This window comes from Centroberyx affinis, unplaced genomic scaffold (assembly GCF_046629955.1).
Source record: "Centroberyx affinis isolate AG114_WGS23_722 - 3 ecotype Tasmania unplaced genomic scaffold, CSIRO-AGI_Caff_v1 ptg000422l_1, whole genome shotgun sequence".
NCBI lineage: Eukaryota > Metazoa > Chordata > Actinopteri > Beryciformes > Berycidae > Centroberyx > Centroberyx affinis.
In genome coordinates, this window is record NW_027279087.1 from 151,909 (window position 1) to 179,643 (window position 27,735).

A 27,735-nucleotide genomic window follows, 5' to 3' on the forward strand; every position below is an offset into this window, starting at 1 on the left:
AGATTTCAACCAGTGGCCAGCATAATATAATGCCACACATCATTAGCAATGGCAAAGTGTCTCCAAAATCAATGTTTTTATTAACATGCAGGAAAGTGTTGTCTTTCCATGCATCCAGACCACACCAAAAGAAGGCATGACAAAAATATTCTACCCTCATTTTCTGCTATCCTTCAAAAACTTTCCTCTTTTGAACTTTCGAAAGCTCATTTTCTTGCTAATCTAGCCTGATGTTGTTCGCCCTACAGACAGCCCATCTGCAGCACAGTTGTAATTCTCTCCTGTTAGATCTAAGGCTGAGTGGACAAGACATCTGATTACATTAAACTGGGGCCAGAGAGGCCGAGACTGCAGGGAAGGTACGCACACACACGCATGCACACACATACACACACATAAAGACACTAAAACACAGACACTCCAACAGAGACACACACATTCTAACTTATAAACAGACATATAGTCACATGCACTCATAAACACACACACGCACACATACAGAGTACAGTAAATGAATTGTGAGTGACCGGTCAGGCCAAGCAAACAGTGCCTGATGGAGACTATAATGTAATAGAGGAGGACCAGCACTTCCCATTGGCAGTATGGAATCAGGCACATCAGCAGCCACCCCAAACACATTTTGCTTGGTCATGATGACAATGTGCACCGATGAGAAATCATTGAGTTTCTCTGCCTGCTGTTTTCTCGTTGATTTGACTGAAATTTAGTGGACAGATAGCACTTGGCCCAAGGATCAGTTGATTAGATTTTCATTTGCATCTGGAATTTCCGCAATTAGACAATTATCATTTTTTTTATCCCTAATTATTATGCTCTGGTCAAGTCCTGGTGGCAAGGTCCAACATCCAGGACTTCAGCTGCTAAACAGCACTGCATTCACATGCTTTCTTTCCAAACATCAAAATGGGAAGACAAATGCATTCTACCGAGTGCCTTCTAGTTTTCATTTAGTTTCTGTTATAGTTTTGTTTTCGATTTTTTAATAAGACCCTTGGTTTCTTATTTCAACTGACAAGATGTAATTTTATTTTTTTCTTTATCTGCTTTATCATTTTTTACATATTTCTGTCTGCTACCATGCGTGCGGAAACTGCAAAAACGAGCCAAGTTCAGAGTCTGTGAGCAACTTAATACTCCTTTGAAACAAACACAGGGTTCAGATAAGGCAAAATCTGGGCTGCCCAAAAACAGACATTGAGTCACAGCAGGGCCTCAGAGGAGGCACGACAGGCTGTCAAACACACTGTCACAATGAGATACACTCATATACATAAACACACCTTTGCATGCAGACCACACACTCAAACGCACACACAGTAAGAAGATGGGAGGATAGTGACAGTACGCAAGCATACTAAGTTGAAGACAAGATACTGAATGCAGAGACTAGTCTGACACGCAGTCTATTGTAATCGCATTGATAGACCTCTCTGTCAGTTCCAAGGCGAACCAATCTTGCAGTATTTATAGAATATCCATTTGAGATCCCTATCTGTATGCAGCAGTAACACTGCCGGTATATTATGACACTGATTACATTCTCCGAAACCAAATCAACCCAAACAGTGAAAGCCATCCAGAAGTCCCGCTCCACATACAAACACACTGCCTCCTCAAACACTGACCTTTTACACAAATTATTTAACCCAGATGGAAAACTTTGAACTCTACTGCTTAGGCCTGTGATCAGGACCCGCATGTACACAAACAAATAGGATATGTAAACACCCATGACTTTGTATGGAAGCGGTGCATCCTTCACCCTATATACTGTACAGACAGTGTAAACACGACAATAGCGGTTTGTGTGCCCTTGACATTGATGGTGTAAACTCTGCACTTGAGATCAACATTCTTAGTAGCCTGCAAGCACATACCGTTCTTTCAGCCACACACAAACAAATAAGTGATCAAGCTCAAACATAGGCATGTAGATTGGCACAGACCCATGAACTTAGTATGCGCATGTATGGATGCACACACACACACACACACATAGTGAGTGACCCTGAGGGTAGTTTCCCATAAGTAGCCAGACCCCCCTCTGAGCATCATATTGCAATCATTTAAAGCCCTACTACTGAAACACAACTAGCTAATTATGGCGTCTACATAACTTACCCCCTCCCTCCCCCACACAGATGCATTTTCCATGCTATGTCTACATCAGTTACACTCAACGCTTAGCTACCTGACCTGATTCTTTTTCCATGCTATGCCTCTGTACGTGTCCACTCCCAAGCTATGTTTATGTCAAGTATATCCTCTCTCATGCATGTCCACATCCAATGCATTCATTGCTAAAAATACAGCTTTGCTTGGTGCTTACTCTTTAACTAGCAATCCTCTCTTATTAGGCCACTTGCTTTATTGTGCAGAGATCAATATTGCAGGGTTACAGTGGTTTCTGTTTAATTTATTCTCTTGTGTTGGCACTGTACTTCTGGCCCTTGCATTCCACTGTTGTGCCTATTGTAAATCACTCTGGATTAGAATATCTACTAAATATAAATATAAAAATGCTTAAGTAAGCCACGTCCCAGATGGATTCTCCAAGCTCTTTCTTTGTATGTCTTTTCCCATGTTACTGTATGTCTGCACCATTACATTCACTGTTTACCGCACCTCACTCAATTGCATTTTTCATGCTATACCAGCTGCACAGTAGCCTCAACTAAATACATTTACTTCCAACAGAATACAGAGCTCCCTATATTTCCTTTGTCTTTATGAATCTCTGTATTTGTCTATTTTCATGCTAGGCCTACATCCAATAACCAATATTATATGGGCTTCTATGGCCACCAATTACTTCTGTTATACAAAAGGACTAAAAAACAATGAAAATCAGTGAGTATACCTCTGCCTCGGCGTCAATGTCTGAACACGGCAACGGAGTAGTCGATTCATTCTCTGCCCTTTCTGATCCAGAGAGGGGCTCTGTGTCCCATGCCATAACCTCTGCCTGAAGCCCGTCTCCCTGGGGCCTGTAGGCCTGGGCCTGGCTTGTCTCTGTCTGGGTAAATAGGCTCTGTAGCAGGCCTGGCTCTAGCTGATCCCAGGCCTGGTCTCTGGACATGAATGGAGGAGGGTCCAGAGCAGAGCCGTCAGACTCCCAGTCACTGTCCCCGGTCATAGAGCCTAGGACAAACTCCACCCCATCCATCCCAGACTGGGTCCCTTCAGAGTACGAGTCCAAGTCGAGCTCCTGAGCATCCTCGCAGGCCGAGCCCCCATCTGAGGGGCCGGGTTGGGGCCGTTCAGGGGCCGCCAGGTAGACAAAGCTATCAGAGCATAGGAAGGTGCCCTCCTCCTCTGGGTCTGGGCAGCAGGGAGGTTTGGGGATGGGACTGGGGGGGATGGAGTCCTCAAGCGGAGAGGGGGGACAGTCACTGGGGTACTGGGGAGGCGCAGACACAGCCAAGTAAACAAAACTGTCAGAGGTCACAAAGGCCTCTGAGTCTTTGCTCTCTAACCCTGCACCCTGACAGTCAGGTTTAGAAGGTGACTGAGGTGGAGGGGAAGGGGGTGCCGAGTCTGTATTTTGGGGGTGTATGAGAGGAACAGAGTCTGATTTAGGGGTGCTGGTTGTCATTGCTGTTGTAGTTCCCTGATCGGCGTCCTGTCCGGACATGTCCAGACCTGAGGCTACGTCTGTGGGGACAACAGAATCCAGAGTCTCTGATGCAAACGATGTGCCTTCGGTGTCACAAGTTATTTCCATGGCAACATCGCTAATCTCTGAGGAGACTGCGTCTTCTTGACAGGAAGTTTGAACATCAACATCCTGTGTACATTCACTGTCGATGTCTTTTTCATCTGTGTGCGGAGGCTCCGGGGAACGGTCCACGAGAGCCTCCTCACTACCGTCCAAACTTGGCTCAGATTGGTCACACACATCCCACTCTGTTCCTAACTCCCCTTCCTCCTCCACCTCTCCTTCCTCCACAATCTCCACCTCCTCCTCTTCCTCCTCCTCCTCAGCATAAGGGTTCAGAGGGCTGCGAGATGGAGAAGAGGCTTTCTGAATGACCTCCACCTCCTCCTCCTCCTCGTCCTCCTCCTCCTCGATGTTCTCCCCCTCATCGCCATCACGACCAGACGATGCTCCACTATCCAGGTCCGTCTCTGTTTCTGCAGGTCTCTCCTGCTCACAGTCTGTTTGAGTCATGTCACTAAGACCAGTTCTGTCTGGTTGGGACATGTGGACTCCACTGGAGTCTGACTCCGGGAGGCGTTCAAGAAGAGAGTCGGTTAGGTAACTCTGCTCTTCCTCCTCCTCCTCATCATACTCAACATCACACTGTTCATCAATGAAACCATGTTCATTTTCATGGTCTCGTGCTCGCATTGAGTCAAAGTGTGTAATCTGTGAGAGAGCTTGTTCTATGTGCTCAGAGTCATTTAAATTTGTGTCAGTTGTAGAATCCTCTAAGCCTGGCTCAATGCTATCAGGCTCTACCCTGTTAACTGCATCCAGAGGAAGAGTGCCCTCAAAATCTACCCAGGCAGTCTTGGCTTCTCCCTCTGTCTCCTCTACCTCTTCCTCCAAACGAGGAAGGCTGTAGGGATCAAGTGGCTCAGGATCTACACTCATCTCCTCTCCCTCCTCCCCTTCCTCTTGACACTGCCTCTCCAGCTCTAGGAAGAGGTCATCTGATCCAGCCCCTGAGCTAGGGCAGGGTGATGCACTAGGGGCCCCGGGGCCTCCGAACCCTGTTGGGGGAGTCAATAGAGGCCAATGTCCCGAGGAGCCTGTTAAATCCCAGCTCTCTGACTCCAGTGTTTCCCTATCCCAAGACTGGTCAATAATCTCTCTATTCTCTAGTTTAAGAACTGCCTCCCATTCTCTTTCCTCTCTCTGAGCTCTCTCCTCCTCTGCTTTATCCCTCTCTTTTTTCCCTGTCTCCTCCTCCTCCTCAATCATTTTCATGGCCTCCTCCTGCTCGTCATCCTCAAGCTCTTCAAGTATCCTGCGTTCGTCCTCCTCGAACTTGAGCTCAGAAGCTGTGCGTTCTCTGAGCTCACCGCCCTGAGCACCCCAGCCGAGTAGTCCCTCTTCACCTCCCTCCTGACTGATACAGGGGGAGAGAGGCAGACCACCATATACCAACCCCTCCTCCTCCTGCAAGAACGGAGATGGGGGGTCTAGAAGATAAAGAGACTCTTCATCCATGTCACTATCCTCACCCATTAGGGGAGGCAAAGGGGGGAGCATAGGGAAGTTATGTCTCAGGCCCACCTGGGTTCTCTTCCCGCCTGTCATACTGCGGGGCCAGGTGCGGGCCTTGGTAGGGGGACAAAAGACCGGTTTTGGTGGGATGAGAGGGGTGTTGTCCCCCTGGTCCTGCTCCAAAAGAGGGGAGTCCCTCTCTGAGTCTGAGTTCTTGGTTAACTCAACAGGCTCCTCTGGGATCTGTCTGATTCCAGCTTTGGGACAGATAGCAGTTCGTCTGTGCTCCTCCCTTCTCCTCTCTATCTGTCTAGATGTACTGGGGCTCTGCTGTGGTGTATTTCCAGAAACCTGGGGTGTCTGGGTCTGGCTAAAGGCAGGTAGCTGTTCTTTGGACGGTGAAGGCAGTGCATGAGTCTGTTTGTGTTGCTTCTGTAGCATAGGAAGAAGCTGTTTTTGCCTGCTGAGAGGATGCGGCTGGAGAGGAGGCACAGGGCTTACAGTGGGTGTCAAAGAAGGCGAGGAAGAGACGGGAGGAGTGTGGGGAGCAGACGAAAGAGGGGAAGGTGTATAAGGAGGTAAGGGAGGAGTGGAGGAGGTAGGGGTGGATGGGGGGAGGTGAGAGGGAAGGGGCTGTAGAGGAGACAGAGGAATCCCTGCCCCAGACAGACGCTTCTCTGCTCCCTCCCCAGGTGAGAACTCTAGTCTCTCTGCAAATTCTGGAAAACTGGGGGGCATGAAGGCTTTCCAAGAGCGACGGTTGGGGTTGTCCTTCTTATCACCACCCTGGTGCCGTCTTTTGGCCACTGCGGCCACACCACCAGAGCCAGATGAAGAGGGGGCAATAGGCAAACCTGAACTTACGACGCCAACCGGTGGTGACATGCTCTGCAGATCACCAGTTAGCTTTAAGGCATCAAAGATCACCCTCTCATCCAGTTTCTTCACTCCACCAGCATTATCTGCATTCCTGGAGACAAAAACACAGCCTATATCGGCTCCGATGGTGCCGTTGCTAGAAAGTGTACTTCCCTCTCCTCTAACCTCCCCACCGGAACCTAGGGTGCTCCTGGAGGGTTGACTCAATTTGGTCCCCTGGTCAATCTGTTCATTGATGCGCATGGTGTCGTAAATAGATCGCTGGGGGACGTAGCAGTCCTCTATGTAGGCCTCGTCCTCATCACCTTTCCCCAGGCAGCGAGGGTTCTGCCTCAGGCAGTCCGGGCGGCTCAGGGGCTTACCCATCCTGCCCTTTTAACTTCTGTTGGGCAGCCACAGAAACCCTGTTGTGGTTGTGATTTAAAGGGGCAGGCGTGGAAACCTTGCAGTGGTCCTTCAAAGGGGCATGTCAGTTAGAGAAATGAAATAGATAACACTACACAAAAAGCGGGTCTTAGTGGGAAATTAGTTCCTTTACCATCAATCGTTCCCAGTACAATAATCCACAATATCAAACATTAGTCCAAGTGGCTGCATTTAAACAATCCCAAAAGTTTCACATTCTAAAAAATATTCCAAGTTTTATAATCCACAATATCATTCAAGGTGTGTGTTGAGTTCTTGGCTATGTCACCTCAACAGTTGTGCATTTCCTTGGTCTTTCTGAGATGCTGTGTGGCATCAGTGAGGGAGTGAGAGAGACAGCCCTCCCCCTCGGCAACATATTAATCACCAGCTCTGTTTATTTGAAAGACTGTTAGGAATGAGGGAGAGGTGGAGGGTTGAACAGAGGGAGGAAGGGAAAGAAACTGTCACCATCTCTCTGAGAAGTACAAAGTCCGAGGTGAAGTGAGTGCCCTGCAGATAACATCCCTTTGTTTTGCTTTCATAAAGGTTGAGCACTGCTGTCTCCTCCATATTCACGTACAGCAAGTCTCTCCCTGACTCCTCTCTCGCTCTCCCCAAGCTCCTGCCTCCTTCCTCTCCGGTCTCCTCTCCTCTCTGTGGCACAACAGGAAAAGGCAGAGAGGGCTTGGACAACTTCAACAGTCTCAGTGAGAGGCAGGCAGGGAAGTGTAAAAGTCTCCTTTTAAGGTGAGAAAACCCACTCTCTGTTATATAAAAGAAAGGCTGCGTGGGGTGAGAAAAATAGGAAAGTACAATCCCCCATGGCTTTGTTTCACTTTCATCTTCCTTTGTTCAAGAGAAATGTTTATTTGATAAAAAAAAATGAATGAAGATGTAAGATCCACGAAATGAGAGATCCAGGAATAATGAAAATGTCTATCCTTGAGAGCTGTTTGAGGCAAGAAAACACAACTGGAGCAATATGAAAATAGAAATCCCTTCAGAAACCAAGTCATTGCCACTTAGTGGTCCTGTGTGTGTTCTTGCAGTCTACTGCTTTTCTTTTTCTTTCTTTCTCTCTTCTGCTTCCATCACAAAGAATCAGGACTTCATGCCTGCAGGAAGAACCCTAATCTTTGTCTAAGACATCTCATCACCATCATAACAGTCATTATTAGTGAAACAAAGTCAACTCCATCATCCACACAAGGCAAGTCAAGTATTTGGAGAAAAAAACTGCACGTAAAAAACTAAAACCAGAACAAAGAGAAAAGCAGACCGTTTTTCGACAGTGTGAAGAAATGCCTGTCAATGTTTCAACCTTCTTTTATCTCCCCTTTCTTTCCGTCTCGTCCTCAGATCATCCACAGCTCCAGGGGAGAGGTGGTACGGTAGATCCAAAGCAGGCAGGGTCCTGGAGGGGGTGAGGCTGGAGAGGAAGAGGGCATCTGGGGGTAGATAGTGAGGGGGGCTGGGGGCTGGAGCCTGGACCAGGCAGGCAGGCAGGGCAGAGCAGTGAGTCGTGGGACTGTATCCAGAGGGCAAAGACCCAGACAGCCCTCCCAGCTCCAGTCCAAGCTCTGCCTTGCAGGCGCCCTCGTTCCCTCTTTACCACCCTCTCTCTTGCAGCAGACAATCCTAGGACACGCTCCCTTCCCTTTCTCTCTTTCTTCGCCGTCTTCTCTCTCTCGCTCCCGACTCCTTACTGAGAATAAAACATAGTGCCACGCAATCCCAGTTCCTCTTCTTTCTTTCTCTCTCTCTCTCAGGCGTGTGGGCTCCCTTGCTTTGCTCTCTCTCTCTTTCTCTCCCAGTCTCTGTTCTCAGGCCACTACACAGCTGAAATGGTTTGCAGCTGCTAAAAAAATCTCCCTCTTTTCCTCTCACTCTCTCGCTCTCTCACTCCCCCCCTCCCTCTGTCTCCTCTCTCTCTCACTCACTCGTCCCTTCTCTCTCTCTCTCTCTCCCTCCCTCTTTTCTCTCTTGGTGTTTTTGTTTGAATTCAGCTCCGTTTGTTCTGTTTCCTGCGCTGGTATTAAAACACAGGAAGTGCTCCAATCATGCCGGTTTCCTCTCTCCCGAAAAAAAAAAACACGAGACGGAGAGAGAGAGAGAGAGAGAGACACAGGCGTGGGGGAGTGAAGTAGAGATAGAGAGGGAGGGAGGGTGTTAAGAGGGGGCGTGGAGCCAGAGAGAGAGAGAGAATAAAAGAGAGAGGGAGTTGTGCAGGGGAGGATTTTGCCTGTTACCAAAAAATATCAACTGAATACCGGGATGCAGCCGATTATCCCACGCTGAACAGCGAGCAACATTCTGCTAAAAATCCTCTTCTCCAAACAAGGGAGGAAATGAAAGAGAGGAATGAATTAAAAGGCTATAATATAACCCAGGTGAGGCTTTTCTTCAGGCCGGCAGAATATAATATCTCACTTTCTCTCCCTGTCACTGTTGCCAGGTCCGGTGTGGCGAGCGAAATGGAAGGGGCTAGCAGTGTGAGATGGCTACATTCATCACAGCTTTGTAATCCACTCCTAATTCTCCAGGGGCAAACCGCCTCCCCCCTTCAGAGCACAAAAACACTGTCCGCAGAGAGTGAAATGATACAGAGAGTCAAAGAAAGAAAAAAGAAAGGAAGAGGGAGGGAGGGAGGGAGGGAGGCAGAGAGAGAGGGGGTGGGACTGTTAGCCAACGGGAGAGAAAGAGGCTTATCAATAATGAGCTGTCTTTTTTTTTTTTTCCCCCAAAGCAACAGTCTAGGCTGTATGCACACACGGAAGTCTGCCTCTATTCACTCCAGTTTCCTCCTTCTTCTGTTTTCCCAGGTTTCCCAGTTAAACCACAATTCCACTGTCCGGCAGGAGTAGTAGTAGAACTAGTAGTAGTAGTAGTAGTAGTGGGCCGCTGGTGTAAAACAATATGGAAAAGAGATAGACACACACACAAAAAAGTCGGTGATATTCACAGTCTCCACTTGTGCATTCCCGTCTGCGCCTTCACTGAAACCCAATCCGGCTGGGGGAGACCAGTGTGTGTGTGTGTGTGTCAGAGAGTGTGTGTGAGGGAGAGCGCGAGAGGCCAAAAGGAAAGGGGGCTGTGCACAAAAAAAAAAAAAAAAAATAGGAGGGGAGGGGGTGCTGTCGGGTCCTTCAGGATGCCACACAAAAACTCTGAATAGCCACCCAGTCGGTCAGACGGGGGGGATACCGGCAAACATGGCAACCCGCGGCCCCGGAACAGAAGCAGAGAACTTTAAGCCACCTTGTTTTTCTCTTGTTATCCCAAGTTATAGGCTTCCCAGTGCCAGTTGTGGCGTTCCTCCTCCTCCTCGTTCTTCCCTCTTCTCCTCTGCTCTTCCCTTTTTCAGCCAGTCTGAGTGTTTGTTTAAAGCAGTCTGGCAGAGCTTGGCTGATCTCAACCAAAGCACGCCTGCTTTCTCTCTCTCTCTCTCCCTCCTTCCTTCTCTGCGACTCGCTCACTCAGTCCTTTGCCCAGAAACGCATTTTCAATAATCACAAGGGGAGGGAGCTTTCTCTCTCTCTCTCTCTCTCTCTCTCTCTCAACTGTTGCTGAGAGCCGCCCGTGGCCTGCATGTCAAACACGCTAAATACTCCACTCTTTCTTTTTAACTCCGCTCCCTCCCTCTCCTTCTCCCCTTCCTCCTCCCTTCCCTCTCTCTCTTTCTCTGTCAGTTGCGCTGCAGCTGTCATTGCCGCGTCCAAGGCAAACGTCTTTATAGAAACAAAAGGGGTTTGTCACTGGTTTGCCACACACACACACACAAACACACACACACACAAACACACACACAGAGAGAGCTCACAAACTCTCGCGTGACCCACGGCTAACCGACAATCCCCTCTACACAGACCACAACAAGATTTAAATCCAAGCGTTCGCAGATGTGGGCCAGCTACCAGGAGAGAAGGAGGGACAGGGGCAGCGGGAGGAAGAATGAACGAAAGAATAAGACTAAAGGAGGCGGAAAGGTCGACAAGGGACCCATAGAGATTATGTTCATTTAATTTGCTCACTCAAATGACGGCCTCTACCCTCCCCCCCTGCCTCCCGCCTCAATATTGACTGGGGTAAATTCTATCCCTCCACGACCCCCATGACCCCCCGCGATCTGTCCATACATTTAAGATTAGATTAGATTAGACAATCCATCCATCCCCCCAATTTTCATTCATCCCTCCATTGTCATGGCTGCTTAAAGAGTCACCGAACTGACTTGGAGAGGAAGACAGAGGGGCAAGGGGGACGTGAGGATTAGGGGTTCAGTTCCCATTGGAAAAACATATGCGCTCCACGGTGCAGTAAAGCACTTTGGATTAAAGCGTCCACTAAATGGCGTGTTATTCACATATTACACTGTTGTGGTTTTGCCTCAGGTATGGGGTCACGCTACCATTGTCTGTGTCTAGAGGCTCGAAACCACTTAGTGGTTAAGTGACACAAACACACACACCCACGTGCAGCCACAGGTGTAGGGCACAAAGTATGCATTATTGACTTTTCTGGGTCATTTATTTGCTCATGGGAGAACACCTGTCGAAAGGAAAATGTCGCTCTCTCCGTCTCTCTCATTTCGTTTCTCCCTCCCTCCGTTTCCCTCTAACCCAGCCACAGCGAATCCATATCTCATCTCTTCAAAACACTGTCATTTAATGTCATTTTCTTTCTCAGTGTCTGTTTTTCAATCTCTCTCTCCATCCGTCTCAGTCTCCCTCCCCCTCTCTCTCTTCTGGTAACCTGGCAGCAGGAAAAATACAATCCTCATCTCTCTCTCTCTCTCTCTCTCTCTCTCTCTCTCTCTCTCTCTCCTTTCACTCTCCTAACCCACCCTCCTTCTTTCCAAGTCTCAGAGGTAGTTTTATATTAACTAGCAAAGCATTTTACCTGAGTGTGTGTGTGTGTGTGTGTGTGTGTGTGTGTGTGTGTGTGTGTGTGTGTGTGTGTGTGTGTGTGTGTGAAAGCATTTATTGTTCTCAACCTTCCCAGGCAGACAGACAGACACAAAGAGACCGGGACCCAGCACACACGCGCGCATATACACACACAAAGACACACGCACGCCCGCACACACACACACACACACCTCTAAGCAAATAAGCCCCCCCTCCACCCCGCTGCTTCACTACCATGCTCAATAACCTTAATAAACACACCTGTCAATCATCCACACACACCACTGCTGTTCATAATGGTAGTTTCAGACTTTGCAGATTTTGAGGCTGATTTGCTTGCTCACTGTGTGTGTGTGTGCCTGCGTGTGTGTATGTGTATCTGCGTGTGTGCGAGTGCAGCTGTACATGTATTTGAGTGTGTTTCAGTGCAGCAATAAACACACACACACACACACACACACACACACACACACACGCTTTTAGGCAAATAAAAACTTAACACCTTTCCAAGCTGCGGGTCTCCTGCGTGTTTTCAGTCAGCTGGCAGCCGGCAGTCCATGTTACAGATGGAGTTTAATGTCCATGTGCGATTAATACAGTAAGGATTTTCCACATTATAAACACATTAGAGGTCAAATCTCTGCAGTGGTTTACACCGTTCGGGGAGTTTAGGGTGGTAAAAATAGGCTTATCCTCTGTTTATGTGACCACCTCTTTCTCTCTCTCTCTTTCACACACACTCGCACATACACACCAAACAACACCTGTGAGGCTGCCTGCTGAGTCCATTGAGGGGTTAGCGGTGGAGGTCATCTCTCTTCTCACACACAACCTCCTCTCTCTTTCTTTGCGCCTCCCCCCCACCGCCTCCCATCCACCCCCACCTTATTCTCCTTCTCACCAGAATCTCACGCCACCTCTCCACTACAGCACCGAGTCTCCCTTTCTATTCTCATTCTATTTGATTGGTGAAGACTTGACCGGTGTAAACAAAAGTCAATTAGATTTCCAGAAAAGCATTAATTTATTGTCTTCTCACCTATGAGACAGTATTTCTACGTTACTTATACGAGTTTGATGCTAGTTTCTAAGATGTATGGTATGGATTTATGTCATAAAAATCTATTTCAGCCTAAAAAGGTGGTCAAACTCTATTCTACTAAATAAAAAGATAGGTAAACTGAGTATAGGTGGGTTTATCCTCCATTACATTCTTAGATATGACCCGCTACATTAGTATAGGTGAAAGAATGCATCTATTATGTATGGTATGTTAATAAAGAATGATGATTACTAGGAAAGAGAGGAAAGGGGGATGGGGCTTTTTGCTCGTTTCTGTGATGAAATCTCATTCGATTAAGATGTTCTGGCAATATGTTTTCACATTTCAAACCAAAACAGCATATTGAATTTAAGTGAACTGAGAGAAAGAGAGTGAAAGAGAGGGAGAGTGAGAGGGCTAGGCCGAGCTGCGGCATGCCATTCTAATTCACAACAGCTGAAACAATACAGGATCCTGAGAGTGGAAAGGCTAAGACATAACACACACACACACACACACACGCACACACACGTATGCACTAACTCACTAACTCACAAGCCACCTCCGACATATTTAGATCATACAAATATAAGACATAACATTCACTTGCTTGCTCACTCACTCATACAGAGTTGAAAGGTGCGTGTGTGTGTGTGTGTGTGTGTGTGTGCTGGCAGGTTACAGGAAAGGGCGGGTAGACGAATCAGGTTATATGATTAGAGAAATTATGTTAGCCTGATCCAATCGGCCCCTTGGAGAGTAAAAACAAACACGCACAGACACACCGACACACAACGAAAGTCACGCACACACAGACAAACATACAAACTGAGAGTTACGCACACACACACACACACACACGCAGACAAACATACAAACTGAGAGTCACACACACACACACACACGCAGACAGAGAGAGAGAGAGGGAGAGGGAACAGAAAGAGAGAAACTAGTCCAGGAAAATCCTGAGTGCCAGCAAACAGTGCCGGTGTCCAGATGACGTATGACTTGGATTAGCTGGGAAGTCATGGGAGGGTTACTGGGTTCTGACACACTGAACTCTGCTGAGTGCGGGACACATCACAGGTTGAATTAAGCCAGCCAACATGGCCGCTTATTGGTGAAAACAGATTAACTAGTGACCCTGAGTCTCTGCTGAAACTCAATAAATACAGATCTGACAGGACTGGTTACACAGACACGGATATATTCTGTTTTTTTATAAGCCCCCTTCATATTTTCCATTTCATTCTTTTTGTATTTGTCAGTTTCTTTATGTGGATTAGAAGATTTAGGTCTAGGTTCAATATCATAAATGGAGACCATATTACTCTACAGTGGAAGATTATATTTCTAAATGTCACAATACCAGGTGAAATAGCAAATCTACAGTTAGATAAAATGTATTGAATAACAATATTTTTCCATTCTTTTTAAGACTTTTTGTGCGATAACCAAACTTTTCAAAAGCTGGACATGCATTTTTACATTTATACTTCAACTGACGCTGTTTTCCAAAATGACTTACAATTTCCAGACCTACGTAGGAATGCTGTTTTTATAGCTGAGGGCCTCTCTGACTCACCCACATTACATACAGGCTCCCCCAACCTGCCATATTAGGTGGGCCAGGGCAGGTTATAGGTTACAGGGCATGGGGTATGTCTCTCTGGCACATGTCACTTGTCAGTAAGGCCATTGATTGTCAATAAAAACAGGATTTAATGTTCAGTTTAATGGTCAGTTTGGAAGGTTTCGATACTTGAGGTTCCACTGAACCAACGGTGAACCAATGACAGCCAGATCACTTTCTGAACAGGCTGCACAGTCAAAAATAGCTAAATCCAAATTACTAACCATCTAAATGATGGTCACAATATTCATTAGTTTCCAGATTCATTTTAATAAACAGCTTCATAGGTGAAAATCAGGACGAGCACGAGCACCAAGAAACACCCGGTGAGCTGCTGGCCCAGTTTGACTCGACTTCTACACCCACCATGAAATAGTTGCTGACACAGTCAGTGCGGGAAAGGACAGTGACTCACAGACTTACAGTAGTATTAGTTCTCCAGGGAATAAAGACTGTAGGGTGATCAGGTTGAGAGGAGAGGGAGAGAGGGAGAGCGGAGTCTATAGGAGGATATAAGAGAGAGGAGAGGGTAAAAGGTGTGAGGGAGAAGGAGATGGAAGGAGGAGGGGGGGGTGAAGACAGGGGAGGCGTGCAGCCATGATTTAGGACAGGGATTTCTACAACCACGCGTGCACAAAGACACACACACACACACACACACAAAGACACACAGGACATACATATGCCTCCTTTTCCCCTGTCACCCAGCCTAACCAGCCCCTCCCAGGAATGTCCATCTGCAGCGACGGCTTTAGAGCCTTGTAACAACCCTCCACTAATACACTGGTGTGTGTGTGTGTGTGTGTGTGTGTGTGTGTGTGTGTGTGTGTGTGTGCGCATGTTCTCATCCCACCCAGAGACTATGTCAGCTGCTTAGGGACGAAGGGAGCCAGGGGCATGTAGAGGGATGTTGATGCCACACCCTAGTTAGTGTGTGTGTGTGTGTGTGTGTGTGTGTGTGTGTGTGTGTGTGTGTGTGTGTGTCTGAGGGTGGGGTGAGGAGACAGCTGAGATTCCGGTTGCGCCCCGAAAAAGACTGGAATTAGAAGCATCCTCTGATGCAGGGTGCACACTCACACACACACAAATACACACACATCTCATCGGCCCACAGAGCAAATCTAAATACAAACACAGATTCCACAGTAGCACATATGTCCAGACAGTATGGCCATGTATAAACATGTACATGATAAATAGGGATACTCTCACTGACTGGGAGAGGGAGGGAGGGGGAGAGAGAGAGAGAGAGAGAGAGAGAGAGAGAGAGAGAGAGAGATATTGATGATTGTGCATTTTTGTACAGTACATGTTCTCACACCAAATAATTATTCAAAATGGTCTGTATAACCTGCTTTTTTGGTGTTTGAAAATGTGCATTTTGCAAACTCTAAATATAGTTTCTGATAAACACTCATTACAATAAAGATTAAACTGAATTGAGTGAGAGAGGGAGGAGGAGAATGAGGGAGGCAGAGTGTAAAAACAGAAATTGATTCCTCACAAGTTATTGACATCCTTGTTCTTATAAATGATCATAATTGTAACATCCTGCTTGTCATGTCGATCAAATGTTTTCGTATTGGGAATAGTGCTAAACTTTAAACAGTCACGCCAATAAAGCATTTTTGAACTGCAGTGAGGAAGAGAAACATAGGGAGTAAGGGAGAGAAAGAGAGAGAGGACGACTGCTGCAGGCCATTTAAAAGACATCTGAAAGAAACTCTCTCTTTTCCCCCGTCATCCTCTCTCTCTCTCCCTCTCTGTCTGTCTGTCTCTCTCTCTTTCTGTCTGTCTCTCTTTCTCTCTCTCTCTATCTGTCTGTCTCTCTCTCTTTCTGTCTGTCTCTCTTTCTCTCTCTCTCTGTCTCTTTCTCCCTCCCTCAGTGACCCAGTGAGTCTCTATGAGATCAGTGTTGGGGAGTTTAAACAATAATCTGACAACACCACCTCCCACTCTCATGACCCCTTATCCCCTGGCTGCCCCCCTACGAACACACACACACACACACACACACACACACACACACACCTCGTCCTGAGCCCCTCTTTTTTTCTAAGCGAAGGCATGACATCATCCCTCTGGATTGGAAATGGGGTCTGGTGGGGGAGGGGAAGGAGGAGGAGGAGGGGAGGAGGGGAGGAGGGGAGGAGGGGAGGAGGGGAGGAGGGGAGGGTGGCCCGGTCTGTTTTGGAGCCAGACAGACATGTTTAGGTTTAAAATGACCCGAGCTGGATCAGTTACAGAGGGAGAGAGAGAGAGGGAGACAGAGAGAGAGAGAGAGAGAGAGAGAGAGAGAGAGAGAGAGAAAGAGAGAGAGAGAGAGGCTTCCATGAGTGGCTGAAAGAGAGGGGATATGAGTAAAGTCTATCGTCTATTGCCGTTTTTCACTATATTCCCTCTGTCTTTCTCTCTCTGTCTCTCCCTCTTTAGACTATAGTAGAGAAGGACAGAGAGACAAACAGCAGTAATACAGAGAAAAGATAGAAAGGAAATAAAGTCAAAGCAGAGCAATAGAGAGAAGGACACAGCGGATATGAGGAAAGTCCATCTCACTATATTACCTCTATTCTTCTTTCTCTCTGTTTGCGACTAGACTGCCTCTCGATCCTTCTCTCTTTGACTAGACAATGCAGCCTTTCTCTCACTCCTCTCTCTATTTTGACTTTTATTTTCTCTATCCATTTCTCTATTCTTGACAATATTTCCCCCCGCTATCCTCCCTTCGCTGCCCTCCTATAAATACCCCTCTGCCCCCAGACAGAGTGACAGACCATTTCTCCATGCTCTAGATACCCTGCAGACAGCAGCTATTATACATTCTGCCCCTGCTATTACTGCTGCACCCAGTCTGCCAGCTAGGCACACAGCGCTCAATGTCTGCAGCACTGCACCTCCACTCACACACAGTACAATAGAATAGAACAGAACAGAAAAGAACAGAATGGAATTTAATATAATAGATTGTTCCACCAGATTGGAAAATAGTCTTTGGCCTGAGCTCAGACACAATTCCAAACGCACATTAATGAACACGTTTACATGTACACTAATCATTTAATTTTAACCCGATTAGGGCAACATCTGTCATGTAAACGCATGTAAAATCATAACCGCCTCAATTTTTTTTTTTTTTTACATTTTTATTCATTGAGGCATGTAAACACCTTAGATTTCTTTCGTTTTTTTAATACTAGACGCAGACAAGAAAGGAGAAGAAGTGCTGGACAAGCCGGTTCTTTGTGGTTTCTTTCAGAATGATTATTAAATGAATCCATGTAAACCGGGTTATTAGAGAAATCACGTTACTGCATACCATGTAAATGTTTTAATTGAAATATTGCGTTAAGCTTATTACTCCCAGCCATCGCAGTATTGGTGAGCTTGTAAACAAACTCAATGACGTGATTCATTTGACTTTACACCAGACAAAACGCATATACAGTAACATCTTCACACTCTGTCTTTGTCTGAGTGAGTCTCGCTCTTTCTCAGTATAGCCTATTCAGCTTTTCACTGCTCTCTGTCTCTCTCTCTCTCTCTCTGTCTCTCTCTCCCCTCATCCCTCCCTCCCTCTCTCGACACCTCTTTATCTCCTCCGTCTGTTTGTCCTCTGCCACACATTCATCCGGCTCGCTCTCATTAAGACAGACAAGGGGAAAGAATGGAGAGAGAGAGAGGGGGAGAGAAAATGGGAGAGAGACCCAGACAGAGGCAGAGGGATTGGAAGAGAGAGAGAGAGAGAGAGTGGCAGAGACAGAGAGATTAGCAGGGAGAGAGAGAGATGTAAAGGCTACATGCACATCATTAATAGACACAAAATGTCAAAATAATGAAATTAAGAGAGATAAAATGACAGAGAGAGAAAGACAGACAGAGAGTCCAAAGAGAAAAAGCAGGAACAAGGATGAAGAGAAATAGGAGCAACGGCGAGTCATGAAAAGGAAAAGAAAAAATGTTCTTTGATCCACCCACACATCTTAATAGCAGCAGAGCCAATCACTCTCCGGGGGACAAGCAGGACTCCTACTAAATATTTCAAACGCATAAAAAAGATTAGCCCAAATATCACATGAATCATCAATCATTTTCAAAAACGCACAACCTTCCCAAAGCATCACGGCGACTGGAGATGGGGGGGGCAAAAAAATACTGAAGCGGTGTGGTTTTTTGCGTGGGATTCTTGCATACTTTTCCTCTCAGTTGTCACACACTTACATAGTTTCTCTAAGTGGACAGGATATGACATCATGGCCAGAAAATGTACTTTTTTAATGATAGTAGTCAGAGTGAAAGAGCGGTCTGTACCCTTGAAACGAGCGGTGAAGTAATGCAATAAAAGACAATGGACGTGCCAGCAAAGCACATTCCTAAGGTCAGCTCCTATGCAATTCTAGACACTAAAGTGGAATTTCTGTTGAAGTGCAGAGCCGTGCTAGTTTGGCTTTTCATGCTTAAACATCACCAGTAGGAAACAAGATACTGTAAAAGTGAATCAAAGAGCTCATTTGCCAAAAGTTGTGTGTATTCCTTTATACACAATCACACTCATATGCTAAGGAAATGCTGTAATTTTCATGTTGTTTCCTTGCTATTCTCATATTCCTTTAATTTGTTATGTATTGCATATATATTGATAATTTAATAACTTTTCAATTTTGTGTCTCCGAGTTCTACTGCTGCTATTTTGCATGCTCTGTTAATGCTGTAATCCACATTCTTTTTCATTCTTTCATTCAGACATTTACTCAACATGTTCTGGTGTTGAAATTGTTGGTTGAATTTGTTATATAACCCCCTCATTTGCTGTTTGTTCTAATGTATATCCTTTATTACTATTTCCTGCTGCAACAGCCCAATTTCCCCACAGGGATCATTAACGTTTCATCTCATCTTGGGTCTCATCCAAGAAATCTGACTGGTCAAAGACACACGCCAACTGGGCAAATAATTCCCATAAAGCAAGGCTAGCCATGCTCTGTTGGCTGCTATGCTAGCTCTTGTGATAACCTGGGACTTATCCATCTCTTGTTTTTTATTTAATTCTATGTATTTATACTGCTCTTAAGAAGACTTTTCAGCCAGTATGCATGCATTGTTAACTGTTGTGTAAAAGCCACACTACCCTTCAGAAAGTTGTTTACTGTGATTATGGGTTCTCTGGTGCCGCCTTCACCATTGAATGTCTTTGAGATAATGAAAGACAGTATAGGGATTTCACATTTTTTACTAAATGAGACAGAGAGAAGGCACACAAAAGAGGAGTACGAGTTGCTCTGGTATCAAATTTAGACCGACGTCTATCACCACGGCGACAAGCCTAATGAGTTCCTAACTCTAGAAGGTTGGCGCCTGAACACCATGAGGTGGGAGGAATGTGTGCGTGTTTGAGAGAGAGAGAGAGAGACAGAAGGTATGTGAGGGTATGTAAAAAAGCGAGACAGAGTGTGTGTGAGAGGCAGTGCAGTGTGTACGTGTGTGAGTAAAACAGAAAGAGTTGAAAGCATATATATATATAGAGCGAGAGTGCGTGTGTGTGTGTGTTTGTGTGGTAAGGAAATGTTGAGAAAACACAGAGAGAGCATCATAACTACCCTTCAGGAAAAAAGGCTGTGTGATTCAGCAGTGTGTCAGGCAATTCAGAGAGACGTGTGACTAAACTAATCATCGTTTCTGACTTCTCACACACAAGAATCCCTCAAGGTAACACACACACACACACACACACACACACAACCCTACCTCAAGGTCTCTATGAGCAAGAGGAAGGGAGGGAGACAGACACCTCATCCAGGTTCCTCAAATATTGAATGTCACTATTCATAACACGCACACACACACACACACACACGGCGCTGTGCCTTATACATGAGCACGACATCATGCCAAAGACCTTCTGTGTGTCTGTGCAAATTAGATCAACTGGCATGATGGGAAAGGAAAAGACTGAATACAAACAAGTACAGCCTATTCAACCAGATTTCAATTAAAATCAGTGAGTCAATCAGTGACTATTATACACTGCCCAATGACATACACACACACGTGTACACACACACACACACACACACACAACTAAGATGTAGCCATGCCAGAGCACTTTTTACCCTTAGTTAAAACCAACAGAATTATGAAGAAGGAAGAGATTATGAATTTGTATCCTATTCAACCAGATTTCAATCAAATTCTCCAACCATCCTGCTAAAAACAATGTGTGTTTCCTCCACTGCCTAATACACATACAAACACACACGTATACCGATATGCCTTTTCTATGGGACTTCAATTATACACTGCACATTGCATATGTATGCATCCGCACACTCATATGCATACACACCCATCCATACAAACACCAAGAGGGAGTCCATCCTACCTTGAACTCCTGCAGCTGCTGCTTGATGATCTCCACCTCTGTGCCCACCAGGCCCTGGGCGTTCAGCCCCTCCTCCGCCCTTCCCAGCAGGCCTTGCAGCTCGTCCACCAGCCTGTAGAACTGCTGCACCCTCCCGGCGGCGTCCTCGATCTGGTCCAGCCTGGCCTGGCCCCGCTCGCTCAGCTGGAGGGGGAGGGAAGACAGGAATGGAGGAATCAGTGGATGGATGAAACCCTTTTAACAAAGTATGCACGTTATGTGCACACTGTTTAATAAAACTGCAGCTTATCTTCTTATCACACAACGGTGCCTTGATCAAAGCTTATCTGACACAAAGTTGACGTATTAACATATTCTTCCATCTGTAAATCTGATCATGTCAACAGCTCATGCACACTTGCACAGCTGCACTGTAAATGTAATAATGTGGAGAACCAACAATGTACATTTGTAATTTTTTGTTGTGTTATTTTCACTATGTGCTATTTGTTTTATCCTTATCCATATCAAATTTATTGCTCCTGCAGCAACCAAACCTCATTAAGATCTCATCTTAGATGCATCAATGAGAATAAAATTCATACAACCAAAATACTGAATTCCCAAAATACATACTGTACATCATGAGATTAGATGAGATTCAGTTAAACCTTCATGATCCATGTAGGAAAATTGGTTTGTTGCCGCAGAAAATAATAGGAGACAGTAAAGAAAAATTGCATAGAAATAGAGCAAATGGTGGTACTAAACCTAATGCAACCAACAAATCATGGCGAGCACCATCACCATCTTCCCTCTCACTCACCTTGCCGGCCTGTCGGCTCAGGGCCTCCGTCTCCCTCCTGAGAGCCAGCAGGTCGGGGGAGGAGCCTTCGCGGCGCAGCATGGTGGTGCAGTCTGACCCGTGACCGTCCAGCTCCGTCCTGAGGCTGGCCAGGCGGGACAGGAAGCCCCGCAGGGCGTCCGCTTGAGAGGCCAGGGAGTCTGCGTCACGTCCCACAGGACTGAGGGAGTCCAGTTCGTCGTCCAGGTCAGCGAGGCGTGAGAAAACGTCCCGCACGTGAGACTGGACCTCCCCGACGCCCTGCAGCCGTGACTCCAGGGAGGAAGAGCAGTGCTCGATCTGATGGAGGAGGAGGGAGAGAGAGGGGGAGAGAGGCAGACCAGGTGTTAGAAACAGCATCTCATATATATAAGGCTATTTGGGGAGAAGAATAATGCTTTGTATCACAGTATCCAAATTTTTGACTCGCCGGCCACAAGCTGGTTAACAGAAACAAATACCTGCCAAGAATACTTTTTACCAGCAAAAACAATTAATATACATCTTTCATTGAAATATGTCACCCTACCTGTTTTCATGGTTATTTCGTGTATAGAATCAGGTACTATGTGTTGATTTAAAACTTGCTCACTCACTTATACAATGTGATATGATCAAGTTTGTATTTCATCATGAAGTACAACACAATGAAAAAATACAAAATTTAACCTGGGCCTTCCAACTGAAGGATGGTCTCTCTACACACTGTGCCGTCCTGCTGCTCATTATTTTTGGCATAGAATAACTCTTTGTTTGAAGGTATCCGACCCAACCGAAAAAAAGGAAAAGAAAGTATCCAAACAAATCAGAAATGGTGGTATAAATCAGGTGGTATAAATCTCACCTTTGGGGATATTATCTGCATCTCACATTTAGGGACATTTGTGGAATAGAATAGCAATTTGTAACAAAATAACTGACAACACCAGAAATTAACTATGAATAAAGAAGAGGTGGTGATATTCTTTATGAAACAGCTTAGTGCTTCACCACAGATTATCTAATCAAACTACAAATTAAACTATGAAGAAAGGGGAGCCTATGTGGTTATTTGGATTTCAAATTTGGGGAACAGAATATGAAGACAGTGTGTAACCAAAACAGAAAATTAGGCATTAAAACAACAAGCAATTTACTTAAAATAGATTTGGTCAGTGTAGGCACAAGAAAGATACAATAGAAGCATTATCTAAGGGGAGGCTAATCTGATATGAAATCTGATACGCTTGCTGAATCGTCTCCCTCAGCACAGCAACTCCCTTTTGCTGGCTCCGCTCTAATGTGGAACAATGACATCATATCAATATTTTAGTAAGAGGAATAAAACGTCTCTCAGTCAATAACAGTGCGACCTGGTGGTGCCGACACACAGTGACAGCTCCACTGATTGGTGTAACCTTAAATGGAATATTTGGAAACTGGACAGCGGCGTATGGATGGGATACGTTGGTGTTGGATTCTCAAAGCTCTGGTTTACATTTCAAACGATGATTGAAAGTGCTGAATGTGCACAGTGACCATATATGAGCACTGTAACTCAAATACATGAACTCTTCTGACAGCTTCAGTCGATCTGCTCTCTCTCAACTCGTGGACACTTGTCTGCTTAGCACCCACACACACACACACACTAGATCTGACACCCTCTCACACAGTGACCCTTGGTATAAATAGTTCCCCTGGTTGTACAACATCTCTTCACTCCAGGCTGCATAAATTGGCCTGGATATATGAACTCATAAATGTTAGCACTGCTTTCATCACTTCTCCACATCTCCTTTCTCCTGTTATTATTCCACAGTTAGCGCTACCAACAGGGTGCAAGGTCCTGCAGTGCTTGAATATACGGGTCAAGTATATTTTGGACATTCACTAGCTTTCATTTGAGATCGCTGATCAGCTTAGGAAAGAGGAACCCCACGGAGAACAGTGAAACCCAACAACATGAACTATGAGAGACAAGTACAATGCTAACACTAACCTACAAGGAACTACCACCAAGCCACTTCAAAGCCCTTCTCTCCCTGCTTCTCATCAGAGCGCTACAAACATGTTTACATGCTCTAACAGAATGATTACTGGCTTGAGAGGAAAACATACAGTCTGATAGCGTTTTTGCAGATGTAATGACTTGCAGTTTTGAAACATTAAGCCATGAATCTGAGGTACAAATTTTCCCCCAAGTGGAGATATCGTGCTTTGGAATGAAACTAGAATTTCACAATAGACTATCACATTTTGGAAAAACCATGAGGCGTGTTTGATTTATCTTATCTGCCCAATAGTTTGACCACATTTGCAAGTCTGGAGCATGTTCCAGATGTTTGGCAGGTAAATTGATATTCACCTTGGATACTCACTTGACCACACATATCTTAAAACTGAGACATGGTTATTCTCTCTCTGGTTTTAATTTGTATTTGTGTCCTTTGTTGCTCTGTAACAATTGACAATAAAATTTCACCAGACTTATAACATGTGAAAGCAACATATTTTTATGTTCCCTGCTCCTCACCTTCTCAGTAACGTCTCCATACTCTCTCTCTGTGTCCTGGGCCAGCTGCTGCAGCCTCTGCGCCCCCTCAGTGCCGCCCCCCGGTGTCTGGGGTGCGTCCTGCACCAGACCCTGGGCCAGGTCTCTGAGGTAGACCACCTGAGGCTGCAGGGACCTCAGGCCCTCCTGCTGACTCCTCAGACGCTCCAGGCTCTTAGCGCTGCACGCCTGTACAGGAGAGCAATAAGAAACACGTGTTAGAATGAAAAGAATCTTCCAAAAAGATATGCTTTTGAATTAACAGTCAAGTTTTCACTTGTGCATTACATTGCTTTTATATTCTCATGTCCATTTATATAAATCAAATAAAGAACTAAGTGGTTAGTCAAACCATATTGAAAAAACTTAAGCCGCAAGGAGATAATTGTCCACGTTTTTTGTTTTTTTATCTTCATATTAGACTGAATGGTTTTGTGTTATGTATGCATGCAAGCTTCATGTTAATTACCTTCACAAACCCTTTTTTATGAACAATCAAATTAAACTGAAAATATTTTCATTACCTGCGGCCCTAGAGCCTCCTGGACTTCTATCTGGTGCTTGGCAGCCTCCAGCCTCCTCTCCACAGCCTGTCTCCCCTCCTCAAACTCCTTCAGGCGGCTGGCCAGCTCCTCCAGCTGGGCGGTGCGGTTATGGATCTTCTCACCAAGCCCATCCACCCTGCGGTTCAGCTGGGCCTTCTCATCCCGCACCTACAGCAGGTTAGTTTACATTACAGCAGTGTAGTTAAGTTTGTTTATTTTATATATGACTTGAAAATAGACAGCAATACACAACAACAGTCAATACATCATTTGCCTATGACAATTTCATTTTTTTTGTTTTTGAAACAAACCCAAATGTGCTTAAAACACAATAATTCACCAAGCTAAATAGTTAAGCAATACAGGATATCAAGGGAACCGAGCAGATAAAGCAAACGTCATCAATTTCGTTTTGAATCAATCAATTCAAAACATCAAAAATTTGCAGTACAATACACTTCACAGTGGAAAACTATGTGTGAAACAGATAAAATGACATCATTAGATACCTCTTCCTCCCCGACGCGGCATTGCTCCAGCAGCTGATCGGCTGCAGTATTGAAGGACTCTACTAGGGGGTGTCGTCTCTCCAGGTCCATGGCCAGCCCTCTGGCCTTCTGCAGGGCTTCGTCCAGGGCCGCTGGGTCCAGCGACGGCTGGATCTCTCCATCCTTCTCTTCACACTCTGCTAACCATGGCATCAGCTCGGCTTTGTGCTGCTGGTAGGTTTCTGCTTTGCTCATAGTGGTCTTGAGTCTGTTCTGCTGGTCTGTGATTCTCTGGCTTAGCCCCTCCCAGTCCTGGCGTAAGGTGGCCAGCCGGGACTGCAAGGCCGACCGTTCGTCCCCGCCGGCGGGGAGAGAGGCGAGCAGCGAGGCCCCCTCGGCCTGGATGAGCTCATAGGGACCTCGCTGACTGGCTATCCCGCGCTGGAGCTCCTCTGTCTGGGCCAGCAGGGAGCGGATGGCCTCCGGCTGGCAGGGCAGGGAGTCGGTGGAGGAGTCTCTGGGGTCCGCCTGGTTGTCCAGCCAGGAGCGCAGCTCCTCAAACATCTGCTGGAACTGCTGGGTGGAGGACAGAGCTGCCTGCAGCTGGGACAGACCGTCAGCTAGTGGGGAGCAAAAAGAGCACCAAGGATTAGAAACAGTAAACACTGAAAACATATTGCAAACAAAAAAGGATAAATTGAACTTGTGGATTTTTTTGTTGTATTTATTTTAGTGGATTTCTTCAGAGTTCTTGATGTAATCAAAACAATATTCCCATTACAGCTTAAGGAGGATTAAGTTGTTTGACTACATCAAAAACTCTACTAATTAAGCCATTAATATGGGCTATTATCCCTGAATAGGAAAACAGGAAATACGAGCACAAACATAACCAAAACAGTTTAGCAACTAGACTTATTTAAGGGATTATTTAAGACAAATATATTGGTACTTTGCAAAAAAGTGTGCCATTTGTAAACAAAAATGAAACAAATTCTCTCTGGAGATTCTCAGCAGTCACTTGTTGGAATATCATCTGTTAGTTTGGTCTCCAACATGATCACAGAAATAAAAATAAAAATAAAAAAAAGATTTAAAAAAAAGATTTTCTCTGTTGCTTCTGCCTTCCACAGAAAAGAAAACATCCAATAATATTTTAACACTATGTCGATTAGCATAATAGAATGCCAAATGTTTCAAGTGTTGACTGGGTGTCTCCAAACTGAACTGAGAAACATGCAGGGGACGTACTGACTGACCCGTTAAATGACAGAGGTACAATATAAACTCCACCCACCTGCCCGCTCCTCCAGACTCTTCAGCGGCCCGCTCACACTCTCCAGTCGTTTGCTCAGCTCTTCCTTCAGGTACGGCTCGGCCACGATGGCGCTCAGCTCCCCGCACAGCCTCTCAGCCTCCGCCAGCTCCGTGCGCCGCGTCTCCAGCTCCGAGCGGATCTCCCCGGTCTCCTGCAGGCGGCGTTTCAGGGCCTCGGGCTGGGCGCTCAGCGAGGCCTGGCCGTCCAGCCTCTCGCCCAGAGCGGACACACTGGAGGAGAGCTCTCGCAACAAGGCCTGGAGGAGAGGACGAGTGGAGGGAGGGCAGAAGGTTAGAAACCGCTGCTGTCATGGATACGATGTAGACTAAAAATACTGCAAGATAAATAACATCCCATGTCATCGTATCACAGCTACTGCCCGTGCCTTTTACAACAGAGAACTCACTCTGTATCAGAATCAAAATCTCTACAGGGATTTGACATGGTGACACTGGTGCAGAGAGGCATTGACAGCTAACAGAATTTCTCTGTTCATACATAGCCAAATCAGTATCATGTTTTATTCCACAGGTTTTATGTTATATGTGTGATTTTACAAGCTATGCATCTTCTTTTTTATGTTCTTGGACCTAGAGGGCTCTCCTCCTCTCCCTCTCCCTCTCCTATCCTTATCTTATATTTGTATTCAGCTGTTTTGATGAAATTTCTGCTAGCTTTTGTTTTCTCTTTAAATGAGTCTGTAATGCACTTTATTGACTCTGTAAAGCATTATGCAACTTTAAAAAGTCCTGTGCTTTTTTTACAGTGTAAAGGGACAATACAAGAAATTACACTACACTGTACATATTACTCTTTTTCATATATCCATCAACATTCAATATTCAATGGCTATATGCATTCGAGCAGCACAGCATACATTCTAAAAATCATTACTATGACAAGCTGTACAAGCAGTAATATTAACTATATATCTAACTATATATAGCTATATAGTGTTAATATAGTTCTGACCTGGAGTCAGCCAGCTCTTACCTGGTAGCGTTCGCTGGTTCCTTGCGCCTGGTCGATGTGCTCTGTCCTCTGGGTCAGTCGGGACGTCAGGTCCTCCCACTGCTGGGAGATGGAGCCCAGCTCGGCTCGCACCTCCGCCAGGTCCTTGGGGTCCTGGGGCGAGTCGCCGGCCGGGGAGAGGATGCCCTCTGCGGACTGGGTCAGCTGGTCGTACTGGGGCCGCCGGGTCTCGAACTCGCGCAGCATGAACTGGAAGGGAGAAGAGAGGAGAGGGAAGAGGTGAGAGGTCATTTACATAAACTCAGTGATGTGATCTGGAACGAAGATAGATCGGGCTCAAGGCATGGAAAATGCAATCTCCCATTAGAAATGAACAGGAGTTGTGTGTCTAAAGAAGATGAGAGATTGAAGACAATCCTGAAAAATCTTTTTTAATAACTTTTTTAATTTTTAATAACTATCAATGACTTTTCTTCTGATTACTCTGTGGTTACTCTCAGTTTCAATTTCCTCTGTGTTTCCTTTATATTCTTGCTCAGGTTGTCATAGCAGTTGTTTGTCTTTGCAGTGTGTGTGTGTCTTTATGTCTGTGTTTCAGAAAGGGGGTGACAGGTCAT

The 27,735-nt window shown here is 45.7% G+C and overlaps 1 protein-coding gene across 1 annotated transcript in view; it reads right to left on the reverse strand.

The window, feature by feature from the left end:
* Nucleotides 1-27,735, reverse strand: part of LOC139641986 (microtubule-actin cross-linking factor 1, isoforms 1/2/3/4/5-like) — a 132,730-nt gene that overhangs the window by 45,016 nt on the left and 59,979 nt on the right. Inside the window, 7 exon segments of the mRNA XM_071516669.1 lie at nt 20,440-20,622; nt 21,245-21,562; nt 23,778-23,984; nt 24,320-24,508; nt 24,850-25,448; nt 26,126-26,402; nt 27,140-27,367. Coding sequence (XP_071372770.1) covers nt 20,440-20,622; nt 21,245-21,562; nt 23,778-23,984; nt 24,320-24,508; nt 24,850-25,448; nt 26,126-26,402; nt 27,140-27,367 — 2,001 coding nt within the window.